This window comes from Bubalus kerabau, chromosome 23, assembly GCF_029407905.1.
Source record: "Bubalus kerabau isolate K-KA32 ecotype Philippines breed swamp buffalo chromosome 23, PCC_UOA_SB_1v2, whole genome shotgun sequence".
In the NCBI taxonomy this organism is placed as follows: Eukaryota; Metazoa; Chordata; class Mammalia; order Artiodactyla; family Bovidae; genus Bubalus; species Bubalus kerabau.
Window position 1 is genome coordinate 15,435,901 of NC_073646.1, and position 16,564 is coordinate 15,452,464.

The 16,564-nt window shown below is 50.1% G+C and overlaps 1 protein-coding gene across 4 annotated transcripts in view; it reads left to right on the plus strand.

Moving 5' to 3' along the window:
- ABCC1 (ATP binding cassette subfamily C member 1 (ABCC1 blood group)) overlaps positions 1–16,564 on the plus strand; it is a 152,283-nt gene that overhangs the window by 112,188 nt on the left and 23,531 nt on the right. For all 4 annotated transcript variants that reach the window (XM_055561633.1, XM_055561634.1, XM_055561636.1 and 1 more), the window contains 4 exons: positions 1,463–1,639; positions 3,709–3,876; positions 5,745–5,928; positions 13,683–13,709. In XM_055561633.1, the coding sequence (XP_055417608.1) occupies positions 1,463–1,639; positions 3,709–3,876; positions 5,745–5,928; positions 13,683–13,709 (556 nt within the window). The remainder of the gene's footprint in view (positions 1–1,462; positions 1,640–3,708; positions 3,877–5,744; positions 5,929–13,682; positions 13,710–16,564) is intronic.

Below are 16,564 nucleotides of genomic sequence, written 5' to 3' on the forward strand. Positions count from 1 at the left end.
ACAGGATTTTGCCGTTCTTTGTCCTGGCCAAGACTATTATCTTAAGGATATTTACAAGACAAAGACCTACTATTTACCCTGTTTCTGTTGTTCCATTTTGGTGGGCAAATAGGCTGACTGTAAATGCCTTAACTGGAGCCCACCTGTCTCTTGTCTCAGGAAATGCAAAGAGGAGACTAGTTTTAAGTATCCAACCGGAAGCCCACTTCTTCTTCCCCCATGATATGCAGGCAGAGGCCACGTGTGAATGTCTAACCTGGAGCCTGTCTGTCCCCTGCCTCCCTCTCACGCAGTTCCTCAGACTGAAGTGCTCTTTCCTCTTCTCTTTATCAGACCAACTTATTTTCACCTATCAGTCCTGGTTAAAAATATTTTTTTCAGTTACTGAAATACATGAAACAAATGCCCTCCTCGTAGTCTTTGTTCTTATGCCATTCTGACACCTTGCATTATGTGGAAATATACAGCAACTTTAGAAATGGACAGTTTTTATACAGATGTCTTTGCTTAAATTTCATCAAGGAAATCTCAAGGGCTCTTTTAATGTTGTCTCAAACTAAGTCTCCCTTTAAAAAAAATTTTTTTTTAATTGAACTATAGTTGATTTACAATGTTGTGTTAGTTTCTGGTGTGCAGTGAAGTCATTCAGGTAAATGTGTATATATATTCTTTTTCAGATTTTTTTCCAGTATAGGTTAAGTCTTCCTTTTAAAGGACTTTTTTGAAAGTCTCATATTTTTCTCTCTTAGTCTGTACCACAACAATAATCAAATAATTTTTTTTTTTTTTTATTCAGGTACTTTCCGTTCTTGGGAACCAGGAGGTTTTGGTTGTTGTTTATTTTAAAATTTATTTTATTTTCAATATTTTAAAAAATTTCTTAAGTTGAAATATAGATGATGTGGGGGCTTCCAGGTGGTGCTAGTGGTAAAGAACCCGCCTGCCAATGCGGGAGACGTAAGAGACAAGGGTTCGATCCCTGGGTTGGGAAGATCCCCTGGAGGAGGGCATGACAACCCACTCCGTTATTCTGGCCTGGAGAGTCCCATGGACAGAGGAGCCTGGTGAGCTACAGTCCGTATGGTTGCAGAGTGTCAGACATGACTGAGGCGACTTGGCACACAGACGGTGTACAGTATTTTATCAGATACAGGTGTGCAGTGTAGGGGAGCTAGGCGTTTCGTTTGCTGCTATTCAGTGAATAGTTACTAAATACGTAACTGTAATCTCGTTAACAAGGATTTCAGCTCTCAAACTCTCAATATTGGAGCCAGTGACTGACTTAGAATGGACTCTGATCCCAGCCCTGGTGTCTGTGGTCCTTTGGGGCTTGGTTTCCCTCTTGTTGAAACCATAGATGTGATGAAGGTATCGTGTGAAGTAAGGCCTTCCTGGCAGGGAGTAGGCTGGCTGTTGTTAACCAGGTCTGTCTGTCCTGCCACCTTCTTTGTTTGCCACCTAGGGCTCAGTGGCCTACGTCCCACAGCAGGCCTGGATTCAGAACATTTCTCTCCGAGAAAACATCCTTTTTGGACGCCAGCTACAGGAACGTTATTATAAGTCTGTGATAGAAGCCTGTGCCCTCCTCCCAGACCTGGAAATCCTGCCCAGTGGGGACCGGACAGAGATTGGTGAGAAGGTCAGTAGACTTGAGCGTGGCCCCTGTATCAGTCAGCTATTGCTGTGTAGCAAACAAGCACAAAAAATCTCAGTGGCTTATGATGTTCAACACTTTGCTACTTATGGGTGGGTCAACTGTGACTGAGTGGTCCAGGCTGGGCTCAGCTGGGTGGTTCTGCTCCACATTGCAGGCCAGCTAAGCCCAGTTCCAGGCTGTGGGTTGGCTCAGGTCTCCCCAGTGGCTTCTTACTAGGGCCTGGGTGAAGGGACAGCAGCTCCCCAGGGGGAAGCTTTTTCAATAGCAGCAGCAGAAGCCCAAGAGAACAACAACAACAACAAAATGTGATGTCTTTTAAAGCACACCATCCTTTCTACCCATAAAGCAAATCACTTGGTTGAACCCAAAGAACCAGAGAGTGCATGTTACTTTTGTGGTCATGTGACTGAAAAGTCCCAAGACCATTGGCACTATACAGGGTACAGGGGTGTCAGTGATTCCAATGTCCACAGCCCTTTTCAAAACATTATCATTATATTAATGATAAACATAATAATGCAATAGCTCACACTTACGGAGTAATCGCTATGTGCCAGGCACAGTGCTAAACACTTTATACATATCTTGTCCTTACAGCAAGCCCAGGAGATGGGATTTACTGTTCACCCTGTGTAATGGTGGAGGAAAAGGAGGCACGGAAAGGCCAAGTGACTTCCGGAGCCCCTTGCCATCTCAGGGCCTTTGCACATGCTTTCCCCTCTGCCCGGCTGGCTTGCTCAATTGCTGCCTGGTGGTTAAGTGGTGTGCACATGAGGAGTGCAAATGGTCTGGAGCCGAATAAAGAGCTTTCTCGTCCTTGTTTTTAGTTATTAATACAAGCCAGTGGCTCCGCCAACTTTCCTACTTCGTGAGCCATTTCTTTCATTTGAGTGAAATCTGCAGTTCCTTGGAAAGAAAAAAACAAAATTATTAGAGCTTTTGGGGTTTTCAAGTGGCAAAGAATCCTGAGTGAGAACTGAATTTACAGGCATTGTGTGGAATCCAAGGGCTGGAATGTGGTGGGGCTCAGGAAGGGACTGATTCCTCCTCTGAATTTCATCTCGGCTTTTCTGCGGAGCTTTGTTGTTGTTTTCCAGAATGTATATATCTGCCACTTGGAGATTCCTCACTCTCCCTGTTTAGGCCCTAGTAACCAATGTGGGGGCTTCCCAGGTGGCACTAGTGGAGATGTAAGAGACGCTGGTTCGATCCCTGGGTTGGGAAGACCCCCTAGAGGAGGGCATGGCAGCCCACTCCAGTATTCTTGCCTGGAGAATTCCATGGACAGAGGAGCCTGGTGGGCTACCTTCCATAGAGCCGCACAGAGTTGGACATGACCGAAGTGACTTCTCAGGCACACATGCACCCAGTTTTGGAGGGAGAGGATGCAATTGGCTTAGTTTGGGTCTGATGTCTGACTGGGGCCAAAAGCTGTGAACTAGAGGAACTCTCAAAATGAGCCTGGCTGCCAGGACCCTGTCTCAGAGCAGGGGGAGGGTGGGCATCTCTTGGGAGAGGGGCTGGGTGGTTAGCCTCGCAGGTGTCCACTCTGACTCCAGCCAGATATGCATGTGATGCTGGCTTACCTGCTGCAGGAGAGCCCCGTGGTCCTTGTGCCCTGGGTCAGATTAACAAACTGTGCCCTTCCTGCTGGCTGGCGGGGTGCAGGCTGGATTGTAGCATCCCTGGGGCACAGCCTGCCTTGACCGCGTGGCTTCACCAGTGAGCGAAGCCCCAAGATCACGAGCCTTCCTGTACTCAGCACTGTGTGGTGCCACCAGCCTCACCTTCCTGACCGTGCCCTGCTCAGCAGCACCCGGTGGCTCGGGTTTTCTCTTTGCCCGTTTCACAGTTGAGGCTGAACCTGGAGCCGGGACTTGAACCCACGTTGGCGCAGGCGTGATCTCGCTCCGTTACCACTGTTCCTTCCGCGGGAGGCGGACGCAGCCCTGCGGGGCCTCAGGCGAGGGGCGATGCATGATGATCCGCTGCACCCCTCTGCCTGTCTCGGCTTCCCAGAAGGCCCAACTTTCTGCCGTGTTTGTCTGCAGGGTGTGAACCTGTCCGGGGGCCAGAAGCAGCGCGTGAGCCTGGCCCGGGCCGTGTACTGCGACTCAGACGTCTACCTCCTCGACGATCCCCTCTCAGCCGTGGACGCCCACGTGGGCAAGCACATATTTGAAAACGTGATTGGCCCCAAGGGGCTTCTGAAGAACAAGGTACCTGCTGCGGGGGCAGCTTGGGGGCTGGTCCCTGCTCTTTGGTCAGGTCGCGGTGTGTCCTCTTTGGGACCCCTTCACTCGATTGGACTGGAGAGCATATTTTCGAATCCATCCCTTGGCAGCCTTCCGGGGACAGCCGTCTTGTTCTCATTGCCTCCGCTTGGCAGAAAGAAGCCTTTCTTTCTGCTTAAACAATAGGGGTGGTGTCTCCGAGGGAAGTACCCCCCCACCCACCCCTGTCCCCAAGGAGCCGGCCCTCCTTTCCCTGCTGAAGTGGCCGTGGGCTGAGGGACAGAGGTTTGATCAGGAAAATGGCTACTACACCTTAACATGGCAGGAAAGGGTTCCTTTCCTCTTTTCTTTTTTTTGAAATGTGTTTGTTTAGGGGAGTTACAGAGGCTCTTCTGCCTCTCCCATTAAAAAGTAAGACATGCCCATGGGAAAAAATGTAGCAAATTCTGAAAACCACAAAGGATAAAAACAATTATGCATCGTCCCACTGCTTAGAGATTTTTGTATTTCTTTCAAGTCTTTTTGCTGTGTATATAAGCTTTTTTTGTTTGTTATTTTTGGCTGCACTGGGTCTTCCTTGTTGCCCACACTTTCCTTAGTTGTTGGGGAGGGCATGGAGCTGGCTGGCTACAGCCTAGTTTCCATGTGCTTCTCATTGCGGTGGCTGCTCTTGTTGTGGAACAGACTCGAGGGCACAAGGGCTTAGTTGCTCCTCACATGTGGGAACTTCCCAGACAAGGAATCAAACCCGTGTCCCCTGCACTGGCAGGTGGATTCTTAACCACTGGGCCACCGAGGAAGTTCTGTATAAGCTTTTTAATATGATTATCACATCATGCATATATATATATACACACACATATAATAAACATGCCACTTAATCTGTTGTAAGCATTCCCCTGCACCCCATAAGAATTCTGTTTAATTTTTAAATATTAAGCACCTGTTTTGGTTGTGAAAGAAATACATGCCCATAGTAACAAAACCAGAGAGTATATGTAAAGTTAAAAAAAAAAAATTCTCCCTCATCCTGCAGCCCTAGCTGCTCTCGAAAGCAGGGGCCAGCGAATCCAGCCTGCTGCCTGTCTTGTAGGCAGCCTACCAGCCAAGAATGATCTTTACATTTTTAAGTGGTTGGAAAAAAATTCTGAATACAAATATTTTGTGACATAGGAAAACTGTATTAAAGTTACACATCTGCTTCCATAAATAAAGCTTTACTGGATCATGGCCAGCCCATCTGTTTATGTCTTGTGTATGACCAGAGGGGCCAGAAAGCTGAAAATGTTTACCATTAGGCTGTTTTAAGAAAAAGTTTGCCAACTTGTGTAAACGGTTTGATGCACATCCTCCCAGACTTTCAGTTAGATAAAATAGATGCCCATGTACAAGTGCTGTAGTCTTTTGGGGATGGGGAAACTTGAAGCACTTAAGTCACAGCATGCACAGTTTTTTGCAGGAGTGTCATTCTTTTATTCATCTACACATGGATGGTTCCTTCCCTGAGTCTCCTCCAGATTTTTGTTCAAAACCAACTTCCCCCATCACCCTTACTAAAATTGCAACCCCCCCCCCATCCCATCTCAGTATCCTTTCCCCTTTGCTTCCACCTGCTCACAGTACAGCACGCAGCATTTTACTCGTATCTGTCCGGACCCTAGAATCTGGAGCAAGGATCATTGTTTCCCTCACTCCTGCCCACCCCACCCCCACCCCCCCACCTCAGCTCCCAGCCTGCAGATTGCAATGCTTCTGTGTGCCTGAATCCCAGGCGCATGTACAGGTAGAGGGGGTGGGGGAAATTCCTTTTACGCGCATGCGCTAATGTGGCCGTGTCTCCGCTCTCCCCGCAGACACGGCTCCTGGTCACGCACGCCATCAGCTACCTGCCCCAGATGGATGTCATCATAGTCATGAGTGGCGGCAAGATCTCCGAGATGGGCTCCTACCAGGAGCTACTGGCTCGGGACGGCGCCTTCGCCGAGTTCCTGCGTACCTACGCCAGCGCAGAGCAGGAGCAGGGGCAGCCGGAGGACGGTAGGGTTGTGTGGGCCTTCGGTGTGGGTGGTGCCCGGTCGGCCCCAGGTCTCTCCTGAACGTTCCCACCAGCCGCCCTGGAAGCTCAGGAGGGCATCAGGTGGGGGGCTAGGTCAGGCCCTCTCAGGAACCATCTGGAAGGACTTTCAGGACTGAATTGAGAGGGAGTCCCAATACTTTAGAGAGCTGGGTCAGCAGAACAGGACACAAGTCCCGGTACTTTAATGCAATATATCTCTGGGCCTGTGGAGTTACAGGGGTTTCATGACAAAGATGGAGGTAGTGATAATCACAGTCCTCCTGACTCCCAAGAGGCTGTGAGAAGCCAGTGGCACATTCACCATGTTGTCGATCAGTTGCTCAGTCGTAGCCGACTCCTTGCAACCCCGTGGACTGCAGCACGCCAGGCTTCCCTGTCCCTTGCTGTCTCCCTGAGTTTGCTCATATTCATGCCCATTGAGGCAGTGACACGGGTCATGAGGCCAAACTTGGTGGCTGAGCCTGCAGGTTGGAGGTTGGCAGGACCTGAGTTCCAGTCTCAGCTGCTGCTCTTTCCAGCTGTGTGACGTCTGGCCATTCCTGATGAAGCAGTGAAACAACAGACCCGACCTTCTGGCGCCTGAATGTGCTAGATTACTGGAGCCTTCGGCACAATGCCAGTGACAGCTGCTGCTATTACTTTTCTTGGGAAGAGTGCCCCCTGATACCCTACGCATGTGGCATGTGGCATCTGGCAGGTTCAGGTAGACCTGCCCGATTCTCAGCCACCACACCTGCTCTGTCCTCACAAGAGCATGCTCTGAATTCCGGGCTGGGGCCTTCCCCTGTCTTTATTTGAAGCAAACAGGGTGAGGCGTCTAAGAATCCTGTGCTCTCTTATTATGTGTATGTGTGTTAGTCACTGGATTGTGCGTGACTTTGCAATCTCATGGACTGTAGCCCACCAGTCTCCTCTATCCATGGGATTCTCCAGGCAAGAATACTGGAGTGGGTTGCCATTTCCTACTCCAGGGGATCTTCCCTACTCAGGGATTGAACCCAGGTCTCCTGCATTGCAGGCAGTTTCTTTACTGGCGTGGACTGCAGCAGGGAAGCCCCATTCTCTCCTTTACTTGGTTTGAAATTCAGGGAATCGGTCAGCCTGCGGGCTGCCCTGTATTTATGTCAGATGGGCATCTGGAACGGATCCTCTGCTGGTGCTCCCCCACCCTCCAGGAGCCTTGACCTGCCTTACACAGAGAGGAAAGAAGTCATCTGATGCCTTTTCTGCTTTGGTTTCAGCTGTTGCTAAAAGAGTGGAACTAAAGCGAGATCGCCTGTCCTGCTGTGATCTCCCTCTTCCAGGAACTAATTACAGACTCCCTGGGCCCCTGGGGCGTGTTTGTTACCTGCTCAGTCCCCAGGCAGGTCTCAGATAGGCTGTCTCCCACCCCCCACCCCCCTGGTTGGGGCTGCAGGACTGTCCCGTTGCACAACTCCTGTGGGCAGAGTTGTCATCGGGGTGTCTGTGATGTGAGGACACGCACATCAGTGAGTGATTGTTGACTGCTGACCAGGGCTTGTGTCCCTGACAGGGGTCATCACGTTGGCTCACTCACTCCTCCTCACAGCTTCTCATGAAGGAGGGAAGATGGTGGTGCCCGGTCCACTGGGGAGGAAACTGAGGCTTACAAGAAGCTCGTCCCGGGATTTCCCTGGCACTGCAGTGGTTAGTACTCTGTACTTCCACTGCAGGGGGCTCAGGTTCAGTCCCTGATTGGGAAACTAAGATCGCACTTGCCAAGTGGTGTGGCTAAACTAAAAGATTAAAACAAAAACGGGGTCTTGTCCCTCATGTGCCAGGGGCAGGCGGGTCCCTGTCTCTGTCAGTGCGGCTGAGCACTAAGAGAGCTATTTACCAGTCACTGATTTAGTCATTCAGTTGGTGTTCACTGAGCACTCAGTCATGTGTTTAGCACTCACGTTGTTCTCCTAGGGCTACTGTAATGAGAGTCCCGCTAGCTTAAACAATGGGAGTGTGTTGTCTCACAGCCCTGGAGCCTGGCCGTCTTAGATCAAGGTGGCGGCCTCCTGAGGGCCGTGAGGGTGCCATGCCTGTCCCCCAGCATCTCGTGGTTGCTGGCGTTCTGTGGCATTCCTTGGCTTGCAGGAGCATCAGCCAGTTCTGCCTTCCTCTTCACATGGTGTTCTTTTTGTGTGTCTGACTCCAGATCTCCCCTTCTTATGAGGCACCCATTATATAGGATTAGGGTCCATCCTCAGGAGCTCATGTGAACAGTTAACATCCAGAGACCATGGCTGCACGTGCAGTTACATTCCTAGGTACTGGAGGTCAGAACGTCAATGTATGAATTTAGTTGGTGGGGGATGTAGTTTGGCCCTTAAACTAGTAGCGTTCTAGATTTGGGGGAGACAGAAGTGAGCAAGATCCAGGCAAGTCCTGCCTTCACGGAGCTCAGAGTCTGGTGGGAGAGAAAGGCAGCAGTCAGCCAATGGAAATTGTTCTATGCAGCATTAAGTGCTGTGAAGGAGAGCATGCTGGGCAAGGGCCTGGAGAGTTTGGGGGTTCGGGCACCTCAGGCACCTCAGGGGTTCCCTCTGTGGGCAGCAGCGTTCTGACGCAGGTGACAACACAGGCCTCAGCCTGGCATGAGCTCCGTCTGTTCAAGGAACAGGAGAGAGGCCAGTGTGGCCACACCACGGTGGGCAAGGGCTGAGGGTGGGAGATGAGGCTGGCAAGGGGGTTTACCCATCCGGGTCTTTCAGCGTGAAGAGTTTGGGGTTTGTTCTCATTGCAGTTGGGAAGCCGATGAATGTCAGAGAGGGGAGGGCCCACAGCCAGAATGCACAGCTTCATTCCTCTGGGTGAGAGTTTGCTGGAGTCCTTGTGGTTTGGGGTTTTGTTTTTTTTTAATGTGAGCCATTTTTTTTAAGTCTTTATTGAATTTGTTACAGTGTTGCTTCTGTTTGCTGTTTTGGTTTTTTGGCCTTAAGGCATGTAGGTTCTTAGCTCCCAAGCAGGGATGGAACCTGTACCCCTAGCATTAGAAGGCAAAGTGTTAACCACTGGACCACCAGGGAAGTCCCCCTGGTGCTGCTGCTGCTGCTAAGTCGCTTCAGTCGTGTCAGACTCTGTGCGACCCCATAGACAGCAGCCCACCAGGCTCCGCCATCCCTGGGATTCTCCAGGTAAGAACACTGGAGTGGGTGGCCATTTCCTTCTCCAATGCATGAACATGAAAAGTGAAAGTGAAGTCGCTCAGTCGTGTCCGACTCTTAGTGGTTTTTAATAAGGCCTTTATTGAGATATAACTCACACATCATATGATTCAGTGAGTTTTAGAAATACTCCAGTATTTTATTTGTGCAGCCATCACCAAGATGAATTTCAGAACAATCTCACCCCCTCGAGGAAACCTCACATCCATTGGCAGCCACTCCCCACTTCCTCCCCGCCCTCTAAGTCCTAGGCAACCACTTAATCTGCTTTTTTTCCTTCTGATTTTTGAGTTGTAATTGCTTCTGATTTGTAATTTACAAAGAGCACTGTGTAAATCTGAGGCATGGGATTTGACTTAGTACCTCCTGAAATGTGACCACAAGAAGTTTAGTGTACATCCATCATTTCATATAGATGCAAAAGTACAGAAACAGAAAAAGAATTTTTTTTTTCTATGATGAGACCTCTTAGTAATTACTAAGCAGTTTTAATTATATTAATGATGTACATTATATTTCTAGCACTTACTTATTTTATAACTGGCAGTTAGTGCCTCTTGACTACCTTCATCCAATTCTTGCTCCCCCCACCATCTCTGGTGACTACAAATCTGGTCTTTGTTTCTATTTTGTTTTTAAAGCATAACTTACCTACAGCACTGTGTTAGTTCCCGGTGTACAATATAGTGATTTGGTATTTCTATATGTCACAGTGGCCACCGCACAAATCTCCTTTCTGTGTAGATTTGTTCTACTCTGAACATTTCTGTATGAACAGAATTCTTTTGTGACTGGCTTCTCTCACTTAGCGTGATGTTTCCGAGGTCGGTCTGTGGAAGCTTGCATCAGCACTTCATTTCTTTTGATTGTTGAATCATATTCCATTGTGTAGACACACCACATTTTATTTATCCATTCAACGGCTCATGAGCATTTGAGTTGTTTCCAGTTTTGGACTATTATGAATAGTGCTGCTGCGAACCCTAGAGGTTTTAAAAGAAAAGTATTTTCTTTTGCCAGCATGAGATAGCCAACTCTCCCTTTTAGTATTTAAACGCCCGATTGAATGAGTTTCTGCATGTCTATGCTCCTGTGGTCGGAAAGTTCTGCTGTAAGTCTAACCAGCTCTCCTCTTGCTACAGAGTCTCCTTTCTTGGATTGTCTCTTAGCTCAAGTCAAGCCAAGGTCACACAAAGCATGGTAGCAATTTTGAAATAACTTATATTCCCCGCATCTGCTTGGTGGGCTATATTTAGGCAAAAATAATGCTCTGTGGATTATCTCAGTTTTTTCCCCCAGAATGAATTCCCTCTCTTCTCCCCATTCTATCCAGGTGAGCAATTGTGGATTATCTCAGTTTTTTCCCCAGAATGAATTCTCTCTCTTCTCCCCATTCTATCCAGGTGAGCAAGGACAGTCCTTGCACCCTGTTGGCCACAGAAGGGATTTTTTTTTTCCCCCCTTCTCTTTGTCCCCAGCCACACACATATCCAAAGCAGATTATGCAGAACATGGGATGCTGCCAATTAAAAAATTTTTTGTGTGTGCACGTCAGCATTTAATTTTGGTGGTAAAAATACCATCCAGCGCCCTTGCACCGCTGTGGGGTCATTTCCCCAATTTAGCCACTCAGCCCCCTGCAGGGCAGGTCACAAAGGTCCTCTGGGTCTAAAATAAAATTTGCTCTCTCCCCCCACCGTCTTTTTGCCTCTCTGGAGGGACCCTGGCGATAAGGCCTGGCGTCAGGGTCCAGTCTTGCTCAGCTGTGGCCAGTGCCAGTGACCTTGGATTTGTCTGAAACACATTTTTGGCTCCTTCTAAAGGGAAATTTTTGTTTCCGTGTTGGATTAATCACGTCTTTTGCAGAACACCCAGGCTGGAGGGTGAATGTTTGGTTTGGGGGAATTCTGTCTCTCTCAGATGGAGAACGGGAGCTAGGCTTGGGATGGGGGTGGGTTCGGGAGTAGGGGGTTGGGGGGGGGGCTACTGACTCCCTCCCTGGGAATATGCCTTATCCTGTTTTTAGGAGACTTTCTATTTGTTGGCAAAGAGATTGACAAAGTGGTTCATTAACCTTTGTACCTGGAAGGTATAGAACATTTTTATTTACTCTGGTGACTTTATTAGGAACCTAAAACCTAGAATGGCAATTTGCAAACATTTGTGCCTCCTGGGGACACTTGGCAATGTCTGCAGATGTGTTTGGTTGTCATAACGAGGGAGGGGGGCACCCCTGGCATCTTATCAGGAGAGACCAAGGATGCTGCTAAACACTCTGCCATGCACGGGGCAGCCCCCTCCGCCCTGCCCCCGCCACCCCCCAGGAGCAGAGAATCACCCCGCTACGATGTCAGTGGTGCCGAGGGTGTGGAAGCCGCTCTGCTTTGACTTCTCTCTGCCCAGGCTCTTCCCTTGTTATCTTGGGAGAAAGACCTTGACTCCAGCGATGTGACTGCTTTTCGAAACTTTATTCCAGTCTTATTCTCTCAACCTTGTCACTCAGTCTTTTTCCCCTCTTTTCCAGATTTTTGCTGAACTTTTTTTAACCTGATTATAAAATCAATATGTGCCGCTTGTAGACCACGGCGAACGCTAGAAAAGCTCCAAGAAGCAGCAAAAAGAACGTGCTTCAGCTCTCCCACCGCCACGAGGGGAGCTGCCCTGGCGTTTGGGCTGTTTCCCACCTGTCGTTTTCGTTTAGGGCCTTTTTCCTAGCGTGCATTTTTGTTGCCAGTTTTCCTGCCCCTCTTTTTTGTTTCTTTTCTTCACACTAGGTCCCAGGTGCCTCCCCTTGCTGCAAAAGTCAGTCGTAAGCTCCTAACAGCAGCTGGAGAGCCCGTCAGACTGACGACTCATTCCTCCCCTCTGTCCTCAGTGTCCGTGTTTCTTCCACTTTTGAGTCTGAAGAACTTGCAGGGCTGAGGCGGGAGGCTCGGGCCGGGTGATGTAGCCAGTCGATTCCGTTTTTGGTCAAAAACCCGGCATTGACTGTAAAGCAGTGACTTGAATTCTTCCCTCAAGGGGGAAGCTTGCCTGCTGGCTCTTGCCCAGGCAGAGTTCCAGAACCTTCTTGAGAATAAACAGCGAGCCTGCGAGGTGCCAGCCTTGAGGATGAGCGGCCGGCCGAACACACGGCCCAGGCAGCGCTTGTGTGGTTCAAGGGCCAGGAGATGCCTGGTTACCAGCATCACAGCCCTGTCCCCTGGTGCTCGGAAGCCCTCAAGGGAGAGCCCATTGGGTTATAAGTCTTATGTCTTTGCTTCTGAATTATTTTACATGATCCTCTCTCTCCCAACTCCCCCACCCCCGCATCATTCATATTTTCTCCTTACCTGGCTTTCTGTTTCTCTGTAGCATTTAACACTGCCTCACGGTAAATTCTGGATCTGCTACTTTATAGTCTCTTTCTCTCCCTTGAAATCCAAGCTGTGTGAGGGCTTTTGGTCACCTCTGTGTCCCCAAGACTGAGAACAGTGCCTGGCACATCATAGATACACAGGGAGTGTGTTTAAATAAGTGAATGAATGAGTTACATCTTTATTATTTAAGGCATGTCCTGCGTAATGGTTGGACAATAACACAGCTGTGTGTATACCCCAGATTGGGAACAACTGTGAGCTGATTTTACACATTTCTCTAGGGCTGGTTTAGAAACCAGCTTTGTGGACTTAGGCTATGACATGACATCACTGTGTCTGATACGGTGCCTCTTCCGGCATTGGAAGGTCATCTCTGCTTGTTCACGTGGCCATTCATTTGTTAATCTGTCCATCTGGTTCTCTGCTGTGTGCCACGGGGACATCTGGTACTTGAGCTACCATGTGGAATGGTGCCCCATGGATTGCGCAGTGAACATCCTGTGCAACCCCACATGGCCATCGGATGCACAAAGTGCTGGGAATAGAGTGGTAGATAAGACCTTGGAAAGTGCTGGAGACAAACGCTAAATAATCAAGGGCATCATGGTGCTAAACATGTGAAAGAGGTGAGCCTGGGGAGTTGGAAGGACCCTGAGATGGGTCCCTGTCCTAGCCTGGGAAGGTCCAAGATGATATCTGAGCCGAGTCACCACCCCTTCCCCCTTCTCTCCACGTGGAACTGGCTCAGAGAAAGGTGCTCGTGCCCTTGAAGAAGCAAATACTGTGGACTGGCTAGGGGCCTGTGCCACCTCCTGGCTGGCACGCCTGCCCTTCACACTGTAAATACTTTCTCTCTCTCTCCCTCTGCTGCCTGGAAAACAGGCGTGAAGACAGAAGGTCAGTCTGCATTTTTCTAGCTTGTCTTATGTTTGAACACTTACAGCTTTTAGAGAAGGGAGCCAGCCCCAGGCAGTACTGTTCTTGTCAGGGATACACCCAGATCACGTGGGACAGGGAAACCGAGGCACAAATGCAACAGGTCCCTTAGCTGTCCTAGCCCCTCACCTTTAAGGAAAAACATGCATCCATCCTCTCTGGGCATTTAAATGGGGGTCTCACGGGGAGGGTTCTTTTGCCTTGGTTCTTAATACTTTCTTGGGTCTTGTGAATTCCTAGGCATCAACGTGGTGGATGAGGAGGAAGGTCAGTGACAGCGGGTTGGAGTTGGCTGTGCCTGCAGCACGAGGCTGCACATGACTTGTCTTGCTGCTGCATGCCTGAGGAGGGGCCCTTGAATGTCTGCATTTCCATCCCTTTCCGTCATTCATCCAGCATTTATTGGGCACCTACTGTGTGCCACTTTGTGGTTGTCACTTGGGGATACAGATAGAATCTTCCCATCTCTCATTGGTCCACTGAGTGACCTTGGCTAAGCCGTACTGTTGCAGGTCAGATGACCACAGCCAGCGAGCCTTGAAAGAGATTCTGGTTTTGAAATGCCCAGCACCCAGTAGGTAGAAGATGCATGGTAACAGTTTGGTTATTACGATCCCACCCACATCTCCTGGGCATGATTAAGACCCAAGCACAGGGTGATGAGCCCTTCGTGGAGTAGCTGCAGGTGCCAGGGGTGCCCAGAGGTGGCATGTCTTCTAGAAGAACTTGAGCAGGAAAGGCTGCCCAGTCTCCCTCTAGTGACAGAAAGGCATGAACTGTCCCCAGAGCAGACCCATGCCTCCTGCCTTCCAGAGCCAGCAGTGTATGGCTGGGGATTCACACCAAGGCCCTTTTTGACAGCGACTGAAGCTGATTTTGGCCACTTAAACAAGGGTGTTTACCAGAAAGATTCCAAGTAGCAAAAGGAAATTAAAAACAGACAGCAGAAATCAAAGGCAAAAGTGGACGATCAAGACTCGGGCATTGGGAGCTCTGGACGTGAGACTCCAGCATCACAGCCCCGTCCCCTGGTGCTCGGAAGGGGACAGAGCAGTTGTACAGATCTTTGGTCCTTGTGGGGCCACCACTCAAGTCCTCTGGGGGAGGGGTCCTGATGGGCTGACCTTCGGCAGGTTCCCCCTTGGCTGGAAAGCCTGGGCATCCTGGGAGACAGGTCTGGGAGACTGGGGAAGTGGGCAAGTCCTCTGCAAAGAACAGGACGATGCAGCATTCCCATTCACACACATTTCCATTCTCCTCCTGGGACTCACGGTCCCTCCCTTGCAGACGAAGTTTTTCCAGCTGCCCCAGTTGGTGTATCGCCAGTGGGCTAATAGGGTTTTGATGAAGAGGCCACCATGGAGGCCACTGTGAGGACCTCCACTGCATGTGAAGCAGGAGGAGGGGGGAGGCTCAGGTTTCCAGAGGGCGCCTGGGCAGCTGGGCAGGACGGGGCTCTCTGAAGTACCTGCTGAAAGACGGGGTTCTCTGGGAGTGTTGTAAAGCACCCCCCACCCCCCGCACAGCGGAAGACAGTCAAGGTCAGGCTTGGGCCCCAGTGCTATGCATGTATGTGTGCTCTGTCTGCAGGCCGCTGCATGGGAAGTCCTGCCTGTTATCACTCTTCTTTTTCATTTGTTTTAATTTTTTCCCAATTAAAAAAAAGATGCTGATTTTAAAGGAAATATTTAAAGCAGTGATTCTCAGTCGTGGATGTGCCCCAGATTTATCTATGGGACAGGTTTAAAAATGCAGATAACAGTAAGCACCATGACCTCTCTTCCATTCACCAAGTGCGGTGTCATTTCTTCCTCCTGCTCATGGGGGCTGGTGATGCTATTCCTCCCATTCTGCAGATGTGGAAAGGGAGGCCCAGAGAGGTTCATCTCTTCCCCAGTTCACACAGCTAAGAGGTGAGCGAGCACTTCCCACGCCTCCCAGCCCCCTGACTGCTCGCAGCGTGGGGTCGGCCTCCCTGGCAGAGTCAGTGCAGGGACCAGGGCCGGCCCCAGGGGATGATTCACGCACGGCCAAGACTGAGAATCACCGGCTCAGGGCCCCCCCATCAGCCCAGGAACGACCCCCAGCCCTGCTTCCTTGCCATCCTCTGTCGCTTCCCGTGGTTGTTGCCTGAGAGAGTCACTCTTTCTGGATTCTGCTTTAGTTCATGTCGCATCAGCATGTTGGCGGGCCCCTTTTGTCACTTGGGGCCGTCTGTGTATTCATACCCTTTCGTAACTTCTCTCCTGCATCTCCCTGCCGTCTGTGTATTCATACCCTTTCGTAACTTCTCTCCTGCATCCTCTGCCGGGGTCACCCCTTCGGAGTCCTACGTTACGTTCTCTCTCCTGCTGTCTGTCTCCCAGCACCAAAAAGTAAGGAAGTCAGTGCAGAGTGGGCGGTAATAAACATATCCCTGACTTGTCAGAAGATTAAAGGAGATAATGTATTTCAGCAGAGCGCAGTGGCTGACACTGAATAAATGTCAGCCACTGTCTCTAAGGTGAGAGGGATCAGTGTTAATGCTGGGCGGATACTTCCTGGCATTGGCGCAGATATCCAGCTGGTGTGCCCGTGCTGCCTGTATCAGTTGTTGAAATAGTTCCGTTTTACTGGGAGAACAGCCACTGCCCCAGCAGTCCCAGGTAACCCCTTACCCCGATCTTCAGGACCTCCCCTTGATCCTGCAACCAATGGGTTAACCCCTTGTCTGGGGGCGCCTGGGACTCCAGTGTCTGATGCCCTTGTCCACAGGAGTTGTTTTCATTTGGGGTTTCACCCCTGTCTGGGATGCTTGGGGACCAAAGGAGTGTGTCCTTTCCCCTGCATGGTTCATTTGTATCCTGACCCCATGAGCCAGGCTGCGCACAGCCAAGAGACCATCAGCAGAACTGGATTTTGCTGGTCGCTGCTGGCACAGGGTACTTACTCAGGGCTCTTGAGATGGTTGCAAAACACCATCCCTGTCCCCAAGAGAGCTGGCCAGCCGGGAAGCCTGTCTGTGGCCGCTGCAAAGCAGGTTTTGCCTTCTGAGCTTCCTGGCGGCCAGGTTGTCTGCCATCTCCCCACACGGTGACAGGTGTTGGTGTCCAGCCCTTGAAATCACCATCCGCCCCCTCCTC